Raw genomic sequence first — 19,010 nt, forward strand, 5'->3', positions numbered from 1 at the left:
AACTAGTCCGCTGTCTTCCCGGTGTTGGCCTCTCTGAAATAAACTCCTTTCTTGTTTGACCACCATTCATCTCTCTGCCTTTGGATTTTGTCAGCAACAAGTGGCCAAACTCAGTCTGTTTGGGACCCCTGGAGCCAGGTGCTCTTGCACCCTTGCACCTGACTACAAATACAGTACAAGATGTTTTGAGAGGACCACATTCACGCACCTTTTTTTTTTTTTTGCAACTTCTAAGATTTTATTAACATGAGTTTTTAAAAACAAGCATCCATACCAGTGTGGGGGTGAGGGTGGGAGAGGAAGGGATGGGGGAAGAAGGGAAGAGGAGAGGGGAGGGTAAGGCAGGGGACTTGACAGGGGGAAGGAATTCTGCTCTATTGGTAATAAAGCTCCAGGTTCATCCCATCATGGATTTCATAGTCCCCCAGAGACACATGGTCCTTAAAAATCGTGTACCACTTCTTCAGGATGATCTTGTTCCCACAGGTGCCAGTTTGGGCTGCGATCAGCTTCTTAAGGTCCCCGATGGTGTCATCAGTGTTGCACTTAACGCGGACCTTCTTCCCTAGACGGGTGTTGCAAACAACCTCGATCATCCTGTCTGGAGCTCGAAATGCCTGGAACCAGCCGACGCCACAACCTCCTCGCTCGAGGGCGGAGCCGGGGTCAGAGTCCACAACTTTTATACTATATTGTTATAATTGTTCTATTTTATTATTTGTACTTGTTAATCTCTTACTGCGCCTATTTATAAATTAAACTCAGGTATGTATGTATAGGAAAAAACATTTTGTTTTGTTTTTTTAGGGGGGCAGAGGGAAAGGAAGAGAAGCTGACTCCCCACTGAGCATGGAGTCTAACATGGCTCAATCCCATGACCCTGAGATCATGACCTGAGCCGAAATCAAGATTCAGACGCTTAAACAGCTGAGCCACCCAGGCATACCAAAGCATAGTTTTTTGTTTTTAAAGATTTTCTTTATTTGACAGAGAGAGAGCACAAGCAGGCAGAGTGGCAGGCAGAGGGAGAGGGAGAAGCAGGCTCTCCGCTGAGCAGGGAGCCGGATGTGGGGCTCGATCCCAGGACCCCAGGGTCATGATCTGAGCCGAAGGCAGCCGTTTAACCAACTGAGCTACCCAGGTGCCCCCCAAAACATAGTTTTATATAGGGTTCAGTACTACCCTTGGATTCAGACATCTGCTGTGGGTCTTGGAACCTATCTCCCACAGATGGAGAACTACTAATTTTATTATTTGTGAATTGTGTGCTATATGTCCATTTATAATAAATTTATATAGGCATACACACACACACACACACACACACACACACCTTTTTTCTTGGAGAACCAGTTGTCAAACATTTACCAGCATACCACTACTAAGAAGCAACTCCAGAACTGAGCTCTTGATTTTCCATCCCAAACCAGTTGCCACTGTAGGCATCTTCATCTCAATTAATGGCAAAACTTAATTTTTCCAGTTGCTCTGGGCAAAACCTTAAAAAGCCATCCACGACTCTTCTCTTTCTTTCATACCCTACATCGAACTATCAGGAAATCCTTTTGCCTCCACTTTCAAAATATATTTAGAATCTGACCACTCTGCACCACCTCCACTGCCATCACTTTAGTCTAAGCCTGAGTTTTCCTTCACATGGATTATTGCAATAGCCTCCTGACTGGCCTCCTTACTTCAGTGCTGCAGTCAGAGTGATTCTGTTAAAATATGAATTAGAAATGCCATTCCCCTGCTTAAAATTCTTTTTTTTCTTTTTTCATTTTTTTTAAAGACTTTACTTATTTATTTGAGAGTGAGAAACCGCGTGCACCCATGTGCCCGCACACGCGCTAGAGAGAAAGCACGAGCGGGGCAGGAGCAGAGGGAGAGGGACAAGCGGACTCCAAGCCGAGCACAGAGCTCCGTGCTGGGCTCAGTCCCACTTGATGAGGGAGCAGAAGGCAAGCTGAGGGCAAAACACAGCTGACACTCCGCAATCCCCCCACTCCCAGGGGGGCTATACGTGACATTCCTCAGGCACTCCTGGCTGCCCTAAAGCTAAGGGAAGGAAAAACAAATGGTTAACTGATAGAGATCACAGTCCAGTAAACCAGGAGTCTCCCTCATTTACAAACGTCTTAGGGATTTACAAGAAAATAAGCATTGTTACCAATAACCGAACTTCCAGAAGGAAACTCCCAACTATCTTAATGTTAATGCTTTACTAGAGGGAAAAACCACCTTAACTTGACAATGACAAGGCCTCTAGTATTTTGTAGGTCCTCTTTAGCATACAAAAGTTCTTTTTTTTTTTAATTTTATTTATTTATTTGACAGAGAGAGGGAGAGAGCACAAGCAGGGTGGACAGTAGAGGAGGGAGAGGGAGAAGCAGGCTTCCTGCTGAGCAGGGAGCCTGATGTGGGCTCGATCCCAGGACCCTGGGATTATGACCCGAGTGGAAGGTAGAGGCTTAACCATCTGAGCCACAAAAGTTCTTTTGAAAACCTCCCTTTTCCCTGTGTGTAATTAGTCAATCCTCAGAATCCCAGGGCAGCAGCTTTTTCTGCCCACTGAGTCCTGTCCCGGGTTTTTAATAAAACCACCTTTTTTGCACCAAAGATGTCTCAAGAATTCTTTCTTGGCCATTGGCTCCGGACCTCACCAACATTCAAAAACTACATCACCACGACTCTGAAATCATGACCTGAGCCAAAATCAAGAGTCGGATGCTCAATGGACTGAGCCACCCAGGCACCCCACCTGCTTAAAACTCTTTAAATTAGACTTAACATCTCAGATCCCAAGCCAGTGTCTTTACAATGGCTTGTAAGGCCCTACAGTATTGGCCTGCTCCCATCCCATTACCTCTCTAGCGTCATCCCCTGCTACTCTTCCCCTCATCCGTTCCACTCCAGCCACACTAGCCCCTCTGCTGTTCTCCAGACACACCTGCATGCTCCTGCCACAGGGCCTGTGGACTTGCTATTTCCTCTATCTGGAATGTCGCTCTTCTACTAGTTCTCCCCATTGTTTGCTCTCTTTCTTCAGGTCTTTGCTCAAATGCCACTTTCTCAGTGAGGCCTCCTGATCATTTGAATTAAAGTTGCGAAATCCCTCCCACTCCCCCGCCCTCCCTTCACCGCCACATTCTCTATCCCTCTCCCCAGTTACCACCATCTAATGTACTATATGCTTCATATTATACATTTTCGTTATTAGTCTTTTTCCCCCTACAAGAATGTAAGTTCAAGAACTATTGTCTTGGGCGCCTGGGTGGCTCAGTTGGTTGAGCGGCTGCCTTCGGCTCAGGCCATGATCCTGGAGTCCCGGGATCGAGCAGGGAGTCTGCTTCTCCCTCTGACCCTCCCCCTCTCATGTACTCTCTCTCTCTCTCATTCTCACTCTCTCAAAATAAATAATAAATAAATCTTAAAAAAAAAAGAACTATTGTCTCTTTTTTTTTTTGGTCTGTCCTATTAACTACTATATTCCTAATCCCTAAAATGTGTTTTGTTGGGGTGCCTGGGTGGTTCAGTCGGTTAAATGTCTGACTTCAGCTCAGGTCATGATCCCAGGGTCCTGGGATCAAGCCCTGCATCGGGCTCCCTGCTCAGTCGGGAATCTGCTTCTCCCTCTCCCTCTGCTGCTCCCCCTGCTTGTGCTCTCTCACTCTCTCTCTGTCAAATAAATAAATACAATCTTGAAAAAAAATGTGTTTTGTAGATAGTAGGTGATCAATAATTTGATGAATGAACAAAACATTAATGAGTATTCTAAATACCCACAAAAAGCTTCTTTGAGCTTATTATTGGGAAGAGGAGTACAGGATATCCAGGAGTGAGTCCCTTACCCTTTCAGGCACTCTGCTAACTGTGTGTGCATTTGTGTGTGCCCGTGGGTCTCCCACTTATATAGATACACCACCTGGAAATAACTGTGCTCTTTCAGAAACACAAAAAACTCATAGTGGACTGAGAATAAACTGAAAATACACTGATAGCTAAAATCAATAGCATCTCATATCAGATTCTAGCATAGACAAGTAATAAAAGTCACCAGAAGGTTTAAGAAAAATAAATATATTTACTGAGTAGCTAGTGTATGCCAGGGGGACAATGATGATTCTGATATGGTCCAGCCTGCCTCAATGGCTGATGGGGAAGATAGCCATGGAAACAGACAGCTACACAATATTATCACCAGCCCACCAAGAGGAAAATGTACTAGCTCCAAAGGCATCAGAGAAGAGAGAGTGATTAAGTGTAGTACCAGAGGAGGGTGATATCTGAGCTGGGTTCCCAAACATGAATAGGGGAGGAGGATAGGCCCCAGAAGAGAAATTTAAGTGAGAAACATCATCACTATTTTTTTTTTCCTGCTTAGTAGAAATGCCTTCCCATCTGGATTTTAACAGGAAATAGCTTGGCCAAGCTTGCAAAACTCTAAGTTGTATGGAGCAGAATTTGAGAACTCATGGTTATTGGGCCATCCAGGGACAGGCTGAGTGAAAGGGACAGATGGCAGGAAGGGAGATCAACATCTTCATGGGGCAGAGCAAAGCAGGAGCCATTTAATACCATAGAAGCATCACAGGCCCGAGGCTCCCACGGTGGAGGTGGGGGAGGGAGTGGGAATGGCAGGAGCACCTTATTTCTGTCTTGGCTCTTGCCAGGAGCACCTTTTCTCCTTTTCCTCCTCTCCTTGATAATGTTGTCTGCTCTTGAAGAGAGAGGCCACCTTGGCAGTTCAGAAAGTGTCCATGTTCTGAATTTGAAGGCCTGGATTTGAGTTTCATTAACTATGTGATCTTGTGCCCACCCTCCAAAACTTCGCCTGTCACAGCACAGAGTGAAGTCCAAGCTCCTTGGCTTGGCACTTAAGACCCTTCTCCGTCTGGCCCCTTATGACCACGCCAATCTCACCTACCCTCTACCCTTCTCATCCCAACAGCCAAGCAGACTCTTGTGAAGACTCTGTGCCTTCACAGACCCTGCTCTCTCAGGCTGACATTTTGCCCTCTCCTTCCCCAAAATGGAGAATTCCCACTCCTCTTTGAAGACATGATTCTAGTGTTACCACCTCCAGGAAGACTTTCCTGACTACTAAGTTAGCAACTGCCTCTAGGCCTTAAAAACCCAGAGTTTCCTTTACCTCAGTGCCTAGAACACATGTGCTCTTTCCTGTTTCTATCCACTCTCTTTGAAACATCCAGAGGGATCTTTCTACATCCTTAGACACCCCTGCTTTTTTTTTTTTTAAAGATTATTTATTTATTTGAGAGAGCGAGAATGAGAGAGAGAGAGTACATGAGAGGGGGGAGGGTCAGAGGGAGAAGCAGGCTCCTTGCTAAGCAGGGAGCCTGATGTGGGACTCGATCCCAGGACTCCGGGATCATGACCTGAGCCGAAGGCAGTCGCCTAACCAACTAAGCCACCCAGGCGCCCGACACCCCTGCTTTAAATAACAACAGTGGGCACCTGGGTGGCTCAGTCAGCTAAGCGCTGACTCTTGATTTCAGCTCAGGTCCTGATCTCAGGGTCATGAGTTCAAGACCCATGCTGGGTGTGGAGCTTGCTTAAGATTCTTTCTCTCCCTCTGCCCCTCCTCTCTCCCCTTCTAAAAGGAAAAAAAAGATAAATAAATAACAATAAATAAATAACCAATCACCCTCATTTCTTGGCTTAAAGACCATACCCTTTATTGTGGCCTACCCGGTACTATGTGACCTCACCCTTACCTGCCACAGTACCTTCCTCTCTCACCCTTTGCTCTCTCTGCTCCAGCCAGACTAGCCTTCTTTGCTTCTCAATGCACCGTGTTTCTCTCTCCCTCAGGACCTTTGCACTTGCTTCCTTGCTTCAACTGGCTACTTTCTACTTATTCTTCAGAGTGCGGCTCAAACTTTCTTTCCTCTGGGAAGCCCTCCTTGCCTGACTCCGCTTCCCCCACCAGGCTAGTTTAGGTGGTACTTAACACAGTAGTAATTATAGACCTATTTATGAATTAGTTAATACCTGTCTCCCCCTGGGTAGGGACCATGCTGTCTTGTTCATCACTGCCTAAGAGGCACCTAGAGCAGAACCTGGCATAGACCAGGTACTCAATAAGTGTTTGTTGAGTGGCTGTAGGAGTGCTTAGCCCTTACCACATTACATCAAATCTCCAGTTTACCTGGTTTCTCATGAAAGAGGACTTCGGCTGCCTCCATTTTGACCTCGAATTTTCCAGTTGGGTTCTTTTTTCCAGTTTGTCTCCTGGCTCAGATGGAAACCTTCCAGGCAAAGGAACCCAAGCCACCCCTTCAAGCGATCAGGACTGCCACGAGCCAGCAAGACCCTGACCATGACTGACTCCAAGACAACGATCAATTTGACTGCCACTTCCTACCTGCATGTACCCACCCACTTTTGCCCCACATTTTCCATATATAAATCTGGAAGTACTTTTGGCACTTTGGAGACCGTCTTCGAGACTCTAGTCCTCTGTCTTCCCGGTGTTGGCCTTCCTGAAATAAACTCCTTTCTCGTTTCACCACCACTCATCTCTTTGCCTTTGGATTTTGTCAGTAACAAGTGGCCCAACTTGGTCTGTTTGGGGCCCCTGGAGCCAGGTGCTCTTGCACCCCTGTGCCCCGGCTACACTCTCACAGCAGCCTGTGAGCTCCCAAAGAGCTAGGACAGCATCAGCACCCAGCACCGTGCTGGGCACTTTGTGGGGCTCGGTAAGGGTTTTCTGAGTATGGGAGACACTGTGACGTGCTGCTCAGATTCCCCAGCAGTTAAGAGCTGAGACACCAACTGCTGGGAGGGCTGTCAGTGGAAAACCTTTGACTGTTAGCCCCTCCAGGGACAGAGTCACCTTGGCTCCTGTCACGCCCTTCCCAGGTGGCCCCACATCCAGCTACTGGTGATGCAGGGATATAAAGTCCTGGCCTGGCCATTTTAGCTTATCTGGGGCCTATTCTGATGGGCCATTCTAGCTCCAGAGTCTGCATGGGGTCAGCCAAGACTGTCCTCAGGCCTGCAAAGGAGCTCCGAACTTGGGCCCACTCCTGTTCCCTCCCTCCCTTCCACAGGTGTTGATTCCAAGGGTGAGCCCTCATAAATTCCTGCACAGTAACCTCCGTCTCAGAATCTGCTTCCCCAAAACCCAACCTGCAACAGGGCCTCTGTCTTCTCTTCCCTTTCTCTGTGCCATCCCCTTCAGGGAACATATATTCATTCACCTAAAGTTTGTAGGCACCATTCAGCTGACAAAGCATTTTGAAGAGAGATGGACCAGGAGCAAACAGTCAAGAAAGAATTCTTGAGACGTTTTCGGTGCAAAAAGGTGGTTTTATTAAGGCATGGGGACAGGACCTGTGGACAGAAAGAGCTGCACTGGGGTTGTGAGGAGTGACTGATGATACCCTTTTTAGTTAGTGGGGGTTAAGGATGGCGACAGTCTCTAAGGAATTTGGAAGTAAAGCTTTCAGGACCTTGAGGGGGCTAGCTGCTGCTAAGATAAGTTTATTTACTACTGCCTAGTAAAACATCAGTCATGAGACCCTTCAGATGTCTATCAGTGGGCCATATGCTCAGGAGGTAATTGCAAATATATCTTGGGGAGTGTTTACAGCTATTGGGGAAAGTGACACTAATAAGAGCAAAGCTGTAACGGTAAAGCAATAAAGGAAGTCCTTGAGAGAGCTGTAGGAGTGTTACAATCTGTAAGCCTCAGGGTTTCTGCCTGCAGACCCCCAGCAGCAGCAAAGTCTGGCCTTTGTTTCTTTTTCTCCCGTCAGTTTCACCTCCATTTTTCTATTACTCCCATTCTATATTGTCCGGGTGCGTCAGCAAGGGAGGCTAGCTAGCTCCACTGAACAGAGGGAGAAGCTGAACCCCAGAGAAGTAGCGTGACCAGCTTAAGGCCCCTGAGCTCATTAAAAGCCGAGCTCTCAGATCCAGTTTTTCACCTTCCTTTCCCTACCAAGTCGCCGCATCCTGCAACGAGACGGAGCCTCACTGCAACTGCTCGGAATGGTCTCTGGTCAGAATCCCCAAACCATGACTCTGGGGTCGGGGAACCGGCACGCAGTCGGACACTCCCGCTGTGCAGCCGGGGAGACTGAGGTCCAGAGCCCGGTGCTCCAGCGCCAGCGGGGCAGAAGGCGAGGGGGCGCGTCCAGCCGCCCCAGCCGCCCGGCGCCGGAGCCGCCTCCGCCCGCCCCCCACGCTGGATCCCCCCGCCTCGATTTTGCCCTCGCAGCGCCGCCAGCTCGGGAGCCAGTCATGGTGGCTGCAGTGGTGGCGGCGTGGCTGCTCCTGTCGGCCGCGGCCTGCGCGCAGCGGGAGCAGGACTTCTACGACTTCAAGGCGGTCAACATCCGGGGCAAGTTGGTGTCACTGGAGAAGTACCGCGGCTCGGTGAGTGTCCGCCCGCGGGGCCTCAGCGCCGCCCCGACAGGGCCTGGTGCTCGAACCCTGCGGCCCGCGACCCTGCGGGTGTGGCTCCGACGGGGCTCCGCAGCCCTGCCCTGGCTCCCACCATCCCAGGCATTTCCCACGGGGTGCGGCGCCCCCAGATCCTGCGCTGGGTCTGTCCCGCGACGACGTGGCAGGGCCCCCGGCGCGCCGTGAAACCCGAGACTCCCCCAGCCGACGCCGATTTCCCTCCCAGCGACTTTGCGCTTTGGAGTCCTGACCTCTCCCAGAGGCTGCTCGCCTCGGCCCAGCCTTTGTCACGCACGGGTCGAAAAGAAGCCCTAGCGTCCTGCCGCCTTTGTCTCTCCCACCCCTAGTTTCCGCGTCCGGGAGCTGGGATTGTTGCTGATGATTGAGTTCAATGTGAGCATTGTGAAAATGCATGTGCAGTGCAGGGGGAGTTATCAGTTCAGATGCACGGGGACCGTACACAGATCTTCCTTTAGATGGGACACTAGAGAAAAGGAAGGTATTTGCATAGGGTCACACAGCTCTAGAAAGCACAGAGCCTGGAGGAGAATCACCCATCCATCTGTGGGCTTCTCTAGGCAAACTCCTAAGATGGCAGCGGGGGCTGAGCTGTAAGAGTCACCCAGGCTAACTGCTGTCTCCTTATCAAGAAGGAATCTCAGCTCAGAGAGGACTCAGAGAGAAAATGTGCCTGGGTGAGTCTTTGAAACAAGAGTGAGTTTTGGCAAGACCAAGAAGAGCATTCCAGGCAAAGAACTGTTCATACCAAAGATCAGAAGCAAACAGCAAGAAGGATGGAGGAGGGATGTGGGGGCTTCAAGCATTCTGCTTGCAGGAGTTTAAAGCATGAGGCTTAGTGGTAGAAGATGAGGCTGAAGTGAGTAAGGACAGCCCGAGGGGCCTTGAACACTATATTCAGAGGCCTAGATACCGCCCTGTGTGTAATGAAGAGCGCTCAAAGTCCATTTCTCAAGATGGACCTGAGACTAAAAGAAAAAAAGATGAACCTAGGTAGGGCCTTGGTGTGGGAAAGGTGGGGAGTTGGTAAAGGACACATAGGTACAGCATCCAGATTTGGAAGGACCACACAAAAATGGCTATCAGCATTCTTCTCCTGGGAGGAAGTCTTTCGTGAAGAAAGCACTTTCTCAGCCTTACAGTGCCCAGTTACACTGGGGGTCCTGGAGGCAATATTCCTTGTATGGATTGTCCCTCAAGGTGTTGTGAATTTCAAATGAGATGACAGTGTGGGAGGGATGTGGGAAACAAAGGCAAAAGAAAAAATTAAATTTCCTTACTGCCTACAGCCCATCGACAAGTCTTGAAACAGGTAGAGTGACCTTTTTCTAGGAGTTCAGCTTGCCTCGATGCTGACACTTTGCTAAGGACAAAAGGCAATCTTAGCCTGACCCCGCAGGAGCCTGTGAATCTACTTGAACATATAAAAATTTCTTTGGAAACTTCCTGTATCTCTACCCTCCAAGATAGATGTTAGCAATCATCCTCCAAGCCAATGACCCACTGATACACATCTGAAGGGTCTCATGACTGAGTTTTTACTGAACAGTAATAAATGACCTTTTCCCAACAATGGCTAGCCCCTTGGGATCCTGGAAACCTTGTTTCCAAATTACCCTGGAGGCTTGGGCTATCCCTAACCCCCTCTCAACTGGAAAGTATATAATCAGCCACTTCTCATGACCCCAGAGCAGCTTTCTGCCCATGGGTCCTGTCCTCCTGCTTGAATAAAAGTACCTTTTTGCACCAAAGACATCTCAAGAATTCTTTCTTGGCTGTCAGCACCGAACCTCAATATTTTCCTACATCAGAAGCACTTGGTAGCATGCTCTATACCTGTGTTTGGTGGGCCCCAGCAAGAAATTCATCCAGGACTGAGGACAAAGAGCCTGTAAGAGTAGGGCCCATTCCCAGTCAGGTCTTTCCTTCCTTCTAGTGCAGCTTGACAGAGAGCCCCAGGTTAGCACTTGACCAGCTCTGCTATTCATTCATTCATTATTATTGAGCACCTACTGTATGCTAAGTACTAGGCCGGTCCTTGGGATACAGTGGTGAACAAAACAGACTAAGTTTCCACTTTACCAGAGCTTATATGAAATGGAAAAGAGAGAGACAATAAACAGGAACAGAGAAATGAACAAGGTAATTCCTAGTACAGTGGTACTAAGTGCTAAGACATAAATAAAACAAAGTCTATTTATTTTCAGAAGTAATGAGACACTCAGAATGTGAGGAAGAGAAATCTTGGAGAAAAATGACCCAGAGAAGTGATCTCAGAATTCTGAGTGTTTTAATACTCTAGGTCATTGGTAAATCCTTAAAAGCATGGGAGTGAGAAGCCAAGAAATCAATCCGAAAGAAATTGAAACAAACAAAAAAAACAGAGTCACATACCTACTAAGAGATAGAGTCAGAATTTGAACCCAGGCAGTCCAGCTCCAAAGCCCAAGCCCTTAACTGCCAGGTTTAAACGGAAACCAGGAATAGTCAGTCCAGGGAAGCTGTAAAGGATTCTGTGAGTTAACCCAAGATGGATCTACCATTTAGACAGTAGAGTCATTCATTCACTTGTAAATAATTACTGGCTCATTATGTGTATTTTACCACAGTCTTTTTTAAAAAATTGAAAAAGGTTTACTGGCTCCCAGTACCTGTGTGGCACTGGGTCCAACCCTGGAGACAAAGCCATGAGCAAGATTGTATGGTTTGTGCCCTCAGGCTATATGGGAAGGCTGTCATTTAGACCAGTGTTGAGTATGGGTGAATAGGTGACCACCTGCGAATGTGCTTGTCTAGGGTGTGAGCTTACGTACATGTGGGCCTGAGTGTATCATGTGTGCAAATGGTTTGTTTACTTCTATGCACACACCTGAGTCTATACCTATGTTTGATTATATATATATGTAAATTAACTGTATTTGGGTGTGTCTGTCTATCCTTGTTTTGGTCACTTTAAGGATAAACTTTTTGGTTTCAGGTATGGAACTAGAAGCAGAATTTCCCTCCTTCCAAAAGAGTGGGCAGACGCACAAGATGTAGGTTAAAAATAAGCAATCTTTAATGTTCTCATTGCCCAGGGATCCAGCAGAGAAGAGGAAGACCACTAACTAGGGAAGGGAGCTAAGGGTCCTAGTTTCTTACCACCACAGGCAGAATATGACATGCTGACACAAATGAGGGAGGCTGTCCTAATGGCCTGTGGCCCCATAGGATGGGTCCTTTCTTATCTGGTGGAGGCAGGTAGGGGAGTTGTAACTCAACAGTTCTCATCATCTAGCCAAGTAGTTCTCAACTACTCTAGGAGACATACAGCAATGTTTGGAGACATTTTTGACTGTCAAAACTAGACATCTAGTGGGTAGAGGCCAGGGATGATGCTAAACTCCCTACAATGAATAGGACAGCCCCTGCATAATAAAGAATTATCTGGCCCAGAATGTCCATAGTGCTGAGGTTGAGAAACCCTGTGTAGCCTGAGCAGTTTGTGCCTGTGCATGTCCAGTGCCAGGCTGCCTCTGGGAGGTAGCCCTCTTTACGGAGCCAGCTAGTATAATCCCTGCTCTTCCAAAAAAGTGGCCAAGGGGGTGGGGCTGGGCTGCCCAGACACAGGGTAAGATTTAAGAATTCTTTAACAATGTATAACTAGAAGCTAAAAACAGCCTTGGTGCCAAAGTTCTAATTGCAGTATTATAATTGAGTTCCATCAGCCAGCTTTGTATTTATCACCTAAAGGCTATAAATAAATGCATTTATTATAAGGTGATAATAAATTTAAGGATTAGTCTAGTGACTCAAGAAAGTGATATTTGTGTGCTGGAGGGAGAGGGGCAAAATGGGATGGATTGCCGTGGGGTCCTTTTATGAAGAAAACCCATGTCTGTCTATATACCCGTGCAGATGACTGTGTAATGTGTGCACATTAACTTACTCATTGAGCACACACTTTCTGCTTTTTTTTCCATATGTCAAGCCCAGGCGTGAAGCAGACATAGCTCCTGCCTTCAGTGGGTTCACAGTGGGTTTATTACAAGGGAGACCATGTAAAGTGATGAGTGCCAGTTGACTGAGCCAGAAATTGAACCCAGATCTGCCTTTCTACTCCCCTACATTACCTCGTGATGTGAGCTCACCAGCGTGTGCACCTCTCTCTCTATGTGTTGTGTGTGTTTGTGGGCATGTGTGATGTGTGCTGATGTATTTTTGTATCTTGGGGCATATGCATCCCCATTTATAGATATTGTATTCCTATTCTCATTAATGTTCATGGATGTGTATGCACACATAATCTGTAGCCCCTGCATGTTTGATTTCATTAGTGCCTGCATGCATGTGTTCATGTATCTGTGAGAGGGTTGCACGCTTATGTATGTATACATTGTGCCCTTGTATACATGAGAAAGCATTAATTGTTGGGGGTGGTCACCGTGTGGGCATGTCAGGTCATGTACAAGTGCATGACTAATCACTGGGTTGTGTATGTGTCTGGGTTTTGTTTTTGCCAACCAGGTGTCCCTGGTGGTGAATGTGGCTAGCGAGTGCGGCTTCACGGACCAGCACTACCGAGCCTTGCAGCAGCTGCAACGGGACCTGGGGCCCCACCACTTCAATGTGCTTGCCTTCCCCTGCAACCAGTTCGGCCAGCAGGAGCCTGATACCAACAAGGAGATCGAGAGCTTTGCCCGCCGCACCTACAGTGTTTCTTTTCCCATGTTTAGCAAGGTCGCAGTCACAGGCACTGGTGCCCACCCTGCCTTCAAGTACCTGATCCGTGAGTCCTGATCCTTTCCCTCATCTTCCCATAGCTGACTGAGGTCATGGCTCCCTGGGGCAGGCAGAAGCCACTGGCTGGCTGGGTGACCTGGGGCCCCTTCCAGATCCCTGCATGTAGGCTCCTGGTCTGTTCCAGCACTAATCTTTGAGGATGAGCTGAGATGTATTCCTGCCCGAGAATATTACTAACCCCCACCCTGCCGCGCTGCCTTGAGGTTCTCCCTCAGAGTTACTCTTGTAGACTTCTCTGGGATCCTGTTTTCATACGCAGGGTTTCTTAAAAGGAGACTGGGCGGGCGCCTGGGTGGCTCAGTTGGTTAAGCGACTGCCTTCGGCTCAGGTCATGATCCTGTAGTCCCTGGATCGAGTCCTGCATCAGGCTCCCTGCTCAGCAGGGAGACTGCTTCTCCCTCTGACCCTCCCCCCTCTCATGTGCTCTCTCTCTCTCAAATAAATAAATAAAATCTTTAAAAAAAAAGAGAGACTGGGCCCTCAGATTTAGTCAATGTGAATTATGGACTTAGGATAGGGAAACCAAGGCACAGACGGGATGCCACATGCCTGGAGAAGGCTGACCGAGATGGCTGACAGGTATCTCCTGTCCTAAGTTAGGGGCCAAGTTTGTAGACCATGAGAGGGAAACCTTCAGAGCCAAAAATACCAGATATTAATATTTCAGAAATAGATCCCTTCTGCACCCCCAGGAGCCTAAGAACCACAAGATGGGGTCATGGGCCAAGCTTGTTAGTATGGCCCTGTTTCCTCTCTTGGGCCTTTCTCTTCCATTGGGGGCTCCATTTTGCCTTCTATTCTATGCTTCTGACTGCCTTCATATCCCTCACCACCACCCCCGCATTCACCTGGAGGAGTAAATGAAAAACAACAGTGTAGCAAACAGAAGATCCCTTACTGAGGCTGACTTGAATTTTGCTCTATGGGTCAATCCTAATGCTTGCTTTTTTTCTCCATGTGTTTTTATTAGTACCTTTCCAGTTCCCGTAGTTATAGATCAAACCTAACACTGTTTTAGAAGCAACTGGGGGGCTCTTAAAAGTGGTTTAGACTGAGACCTACTGAATCAGGGCCCAAGAATCTGTTTATTTTAACCACCCCCACCATACCACCACCACCATGATTCAGATGCAACCAGTCCACAGACTAACATTTGGAAACCATTAAGATTGCATTTGAGAATAGGGTGTAGATTATTCAGAAGTTTGAGATCATTAAGAAAGGAGGACCTGATACTGCTTTATCAAGCATTTCACAGAATCCTACAGCAGTAGTTCTCAACCTTGCGGCCATAGTGGCATCTCCTGGAGAGCTTTTAAATAATACTGACGCCTGAATCTTAACACCAGAGATTCTGATTTAAGTAGACTGGCGGGTGGACTGGACATCAGGATTTTATTTTATTTTGTTTTGTTTTGTTTTAAAGATTTTATTTATTTATTTGAAAGAGACAGGGCGCCTGGGTGGCTCAGTTGGTTAAGCGACTGCCTTCGGCTCAGGTTATGATCCTGGAGTCCCGGGATCGAGTTCCACATTGGGCTCCCTGCTTAGCAGGGAGTCTGCTTCTCCCTCTGACCCTCTTCCCTCTGGTGCTCTCTATCTCTCATTCTCTCTCTCTCAAATAAATAAATAAAATCTTTAAAAAAAAAGAGAGAGACAACGAGAAAGAGTGCATGCACAGGTGGGGGGAGGGGCAGAGAGAGAGAGGGAGAAGCAGACTCCCCGCTGCGCAGGGAGCCCAATTTGGGGCTTGATCCCAGGACCCCGAGATCATGACCTGAGCTGAAGGCAGACGCTTAACTGACTGAGCCACCCAGGTGCCCCATGGGCATCAGGATTTTTTTGAAAGTTCTCTAGTTAATTCTAACTAATAGAACCACTGCTTCAAGGGAAGGATGGACACTGGTAGTGGAATTCCAGGAGAGGGGACACAGGGAAGCACACTTTGCTCTCCTTCTTCCTTTTTCTCTAGAGACTTCTGGGAAGGAGCCCACCTGGAACTTCTGGAAGTACCTAGTGGCCCCAGATGGAAAGGTAGTAGGGGCTTGGGACCCAACTGTGTCGGTGGAAGAGATCAGGCCCCAGATCACAGCACTCGTGAGGAAACTCATCCTGAAGAAGCGAGAAGACTTATAACCACTTTCTCTCCTCTCCCACTGTCCCATCCCAGCCCCCCATCCTCCACCTTGAATGGGTGACCAAAGCAAACTCAGTGGTGCTCAATGGTGCTTGGAGGGAGGGCCTATGGACTCTCTTTCCTCCATTTTTATCCCACCTACCCTATCACTCCTATGGGGGAAAATTTCTAGTATTTTGATTGTTTGAGTTTTAGAACAACCTATAGGAACTCCTGGCCAATGATAGCTCTTGACCAATGAATCACCAGCCAGTAAGAACCTCTAGCCCATGAAAGCATGTGGCAAATAGAAGTATATCAAACAATAATCTCCTGCCTACTAAGAACTCTGTAAAATGGGACCAATTCCTACCTCACAGGGCTGTTGTGAGGATGAGGATGAAAGCTCTATGAAAGTGCCTAGTGCAGTGCCAGCTCACTAGGAGGCATTCAGTAAATGGTTTTGTTTTTTTGGGGTTTGTTTTTTTTTTTTTGCATATAAACCAAAAAATAACTTGTAATCAATAAAAACTTGTGCCCAACATGAATTTCCAGCCATTGAGAATCCAGGCCAAAGATTTATTTGTTGTTGTAATTGTTGTCCTCTGTATTATATTTTTAAATTACAAAAGTAATGCAAATAGATTGTAAAATAATACAGGATGATATAAAATAAAAATGAAGATATCCCCCTTATTTTCTATATCTCACTCCCTGGAGGTAAATAAATACTGTTAGCAATTTGGTACAAAGACTTCCTAATTTTTTTTATCAAGCCAATCATTATTGCCCAATAGCAATTTACTGACCAAAAGTACACTGTAATAACAAATAGGCAAACGAGGGGCACCTGGGTGGCTCAGTCGTGAAGCGTCTGCCTTCGGCTCAGGTCATGATCCCAGGGTCCTGGGATCGAGCCCTGCATCGGGCTCCCTGCTCGGTGGGAAGCCTGCTTCTCTCTCTCCCACTACCCCCGCTTGTGTTCCCTGTCTCTCTGTGTCTCTCTCTGTCAAATAAATAAATAAAAATCTTTAAAAAAATAAAGAAATAAATTTTTAAAAAGGAGCCAAACAGAACTTATAAAAAAAAAACAAAAAACAAATAGGCAAAGGATATGAATAGATAATTCATAGGATAATGTAGATGGATAATAAGGATATGAGAAGATATTCAGCCTCATTAAAGTTGGAAAGATTTTTTTTTAAAGATTTTATTTATTTATTTGAGAGAGAGAGAGTGCACAAGCAGGGGGAGCGGCAGGCAGAGGGAGAAGCAGGCTCCCCACTGAGCAAGGAGCGTGATGTGGGACCTGAGCTGAAGGCAGACACTTAACCCAATGAGCCACCCAGGTGTCCCTGGAAAGATTTTTTTAAATGATAATACCCATAGTTGGTAAGGATGTGAGGAAATGGGCATTCATAGTAACTGTTGGTGGGACAATGAACTGGCACAAGTTTTTAGAGGGTGATTTGGCAGTATCTTTTAAAACTAAATGTTCGGGCCCCTGAGTGGCTCAGTTGGTTAAGCGACTGCCTTCGGCTCAGGTCATGATCCTGGAGTCCCGGGATCCAGTCCCGCATCGGGCTCCCTGCTCAGCGGGGAGTCTGCTTCTCCCTCTGACCCTCCTCCCTCTAGTGCTTTCTGTCTCTCATTCTCTCTCTCTCTCAAATAAATAAAATCTTCAAAAAAAATAAATAAAAAAAACAAAACTAAATGTTCATGTCCTTTGATCCATCATTTCTCATCCTAGAAGTCTCCCAAACTGTGCAAATATATATGTACAATAATATGTAGGTACATTGTTCATTATAGTGAAAATTGGATGCAACCCTGTATCCATCAATATGGTCTGATAATGAATTGTGGTACAAATCCAAATGGTATACTAATACAGTTATTAAAAAAAATGAATTAGGGGCACCTGACTGGCTCAGTCAGTAGACCATGAGACTCTTGGTCTCAGGGTTGAGTTTGAGCCCCACGTTGGGTGTAGAGATTACTTAACATTTTTTTAAATAAAAAAAAAATTAAAATTAAATGAATGAATTAGATTTTTTAAAATATTTTATTTTTAAGTAATCTCTACACCCAACGTGGGGCTTGAACTCACAACCCTGAGACTAAGAGTCACACGGTCTACTGACTGAGCCAGCCAGGGGCCCCAAAACGAATGAACTAGAATTTCTGTATGCTACCATAGAAAAAGTTGTCCAAAAGTGAAAAAAGGGCAACTTGTAAAACAGAATGAATACATGCACACACACAAAAATCTGGTCTAGGGGTGCCTGGCTGCTCAGTCTGTACAGCATGTGACTTTTGATCTTGGGGTTGTAAGTTCGAACCCCATGTTGGGTGTAGAGATTACTTAAAAATAAAAAATTTTTTTAAAAAATCCAGTATAAAGAAGTATAATATTTTTATCAAAATTTTCCAATATTAAGTGAGAGGGAGAGAGAGGAATGTAGACCAAACTTTTTTTAAGATTTTATTTATTTATCTGAGAGAGGAAGTATGAGTGGGGAGGGGCAGAGGGACAGGTAGACCCCCTGCTCCCTGAGTGCAGAGCCTGATGTGGGGCTAATGTAGGGCTCAATCCCAAGACCCTGAGGTCATTAATGCTTAACCAGTTGAGCCACCCAGGTACCCCTAGACCAAAGTATTAATGGTGGTTGTCAATGAGGGAGTCAGGGGAAAGAGAGGATAACAGGAGACCTTCACGGTCTTTGTTAAGTATTTCTGTAATGTTTGAATTTTGTATGTAAAATATGTATTTCACTTTTATAGAAATATAAAAAGAGGCTGCTAAAAACTGAGATGATGGGCAAAATCACTGATAATTCATTAGCTAATAAGAATTTCATGTCCACTCCTCCCAAGGTCACTCTTCTAGAAGGGAGACTCAGATTTAAGTCCTGGCTGTGCCCCTGACTCAGACTGAGCAAACTGTTGCCTCTCTGCTGTCTTCCATTTTCCCACTGGACAATGAAAGGACTGTGCTTAGTTCTTGGCAGTGTCCCTTAATGGTCCCTCTCAAAAGCTACCCAGAGTAAATGAAGGCTCTCTGTGAGCAGACCACAAGCCCCACTATGGTGGCCTCCAGCCCGCCCTTACACACCCTGCTCCAGGTTCCAGCTCTGCATATGCTGTGCACACACATACATACAATGAAATGCAGCAATCATAGGAATGTTCGTGATGGACACCTCAGAACCACATTCTCAATGGACATCTCTCTGACCTATCCTGCTTGACCTCTCAGCCACATCTGACATTGCTGACTGCACTCTTCTCCCTGACACATTCTCTTCCCTTTCATTCTACTATCTTTCTTGGTTTTACCCCTTTCTCTTTGAGTGCTGCTTCCTTCTCATATCTGTTGATGTCTCTTCCTCCTGCCCTCTTCTTCCCTGTTGGTCTTCCTTCTTCTCACTCCATGTGCTGCTCTACTGCAGCCATCTGAATGTACCTCATAGTTTGGACCAACATCAGTGCCCTATTTTTTAAAAAGATTTTATTTATTGGGGTACTTGGGTGGCTCAGTTGTTAAGCGTCTGCCTTCAGCTCGGGTCATGATCCCAGGGTCCTGGGATCGAGCCCCACATCGGGCTCTCTACTAGGTGGGAAGCCTGCTTCTCCCTCTCCCACAAAAAGATTTTTTTTA

General features: G+C 46.6%; 2 protein-coding genes across 2 annotated transcripts in view; one reads left to right on the forward strand and one right to left on the reverse strand.

Moving 5' to 3' along the window:
* Positions 1–308: 308 nt before the first annotated feature.
* Positions 309–19,010, reverse strand: part of LOC113913042 (ubiquitin-like protein 5) — a 34,076-nt gene continuing 15,374 nt past the window's right edge. Inside the window, exon 2 of the mRNA XM_027576988.1 lies at positions 309–687. Coding sequence (XP_027432789.1) covers positions 375–596 — 222 coding nt within the window. The 5' untranslated portion in view covers positions 597–687 and the 3' untranslated portion in view covers positions 309–374. The remainder of the gene's footprint in view (positions 688–19,010) is intronic.
* Positions 7,327–16,187, forward strand: GPX7 (glutathione peroxidase 7). Its single transcript, XM_027576957.2, has 3 exons — positions 7,327–8,406; positions 12,958–13,219; positions 15,206–16,187. The coding sequence occupies exons 1-3, from the start codon at positions 8,020–8,022 to the stop codon at positions 15,367–15,369; spliced, it is 813 nt and encodes a 270-aa protein (XP_027432758.1). The 5' UTR covers positions 7,327–8,019; the 3' UTR covers positions 15,370–16,187.

Source organism: Zalophus californianus, chromosome 4 (genome assembly GCF_009762305.2).
Source record: "Zalophus californianus isolate mZalCal1 chromosome 4, mZalCal1.pri.v2, whole genome shotgun sequence".
Taxonomy (NCBI): domain Eukaryota; kingdom Metazoa; phylum Chordata; class Mammalia; order Carnivora; family Otariidae; genus Zalophus; species Zalophus californianus.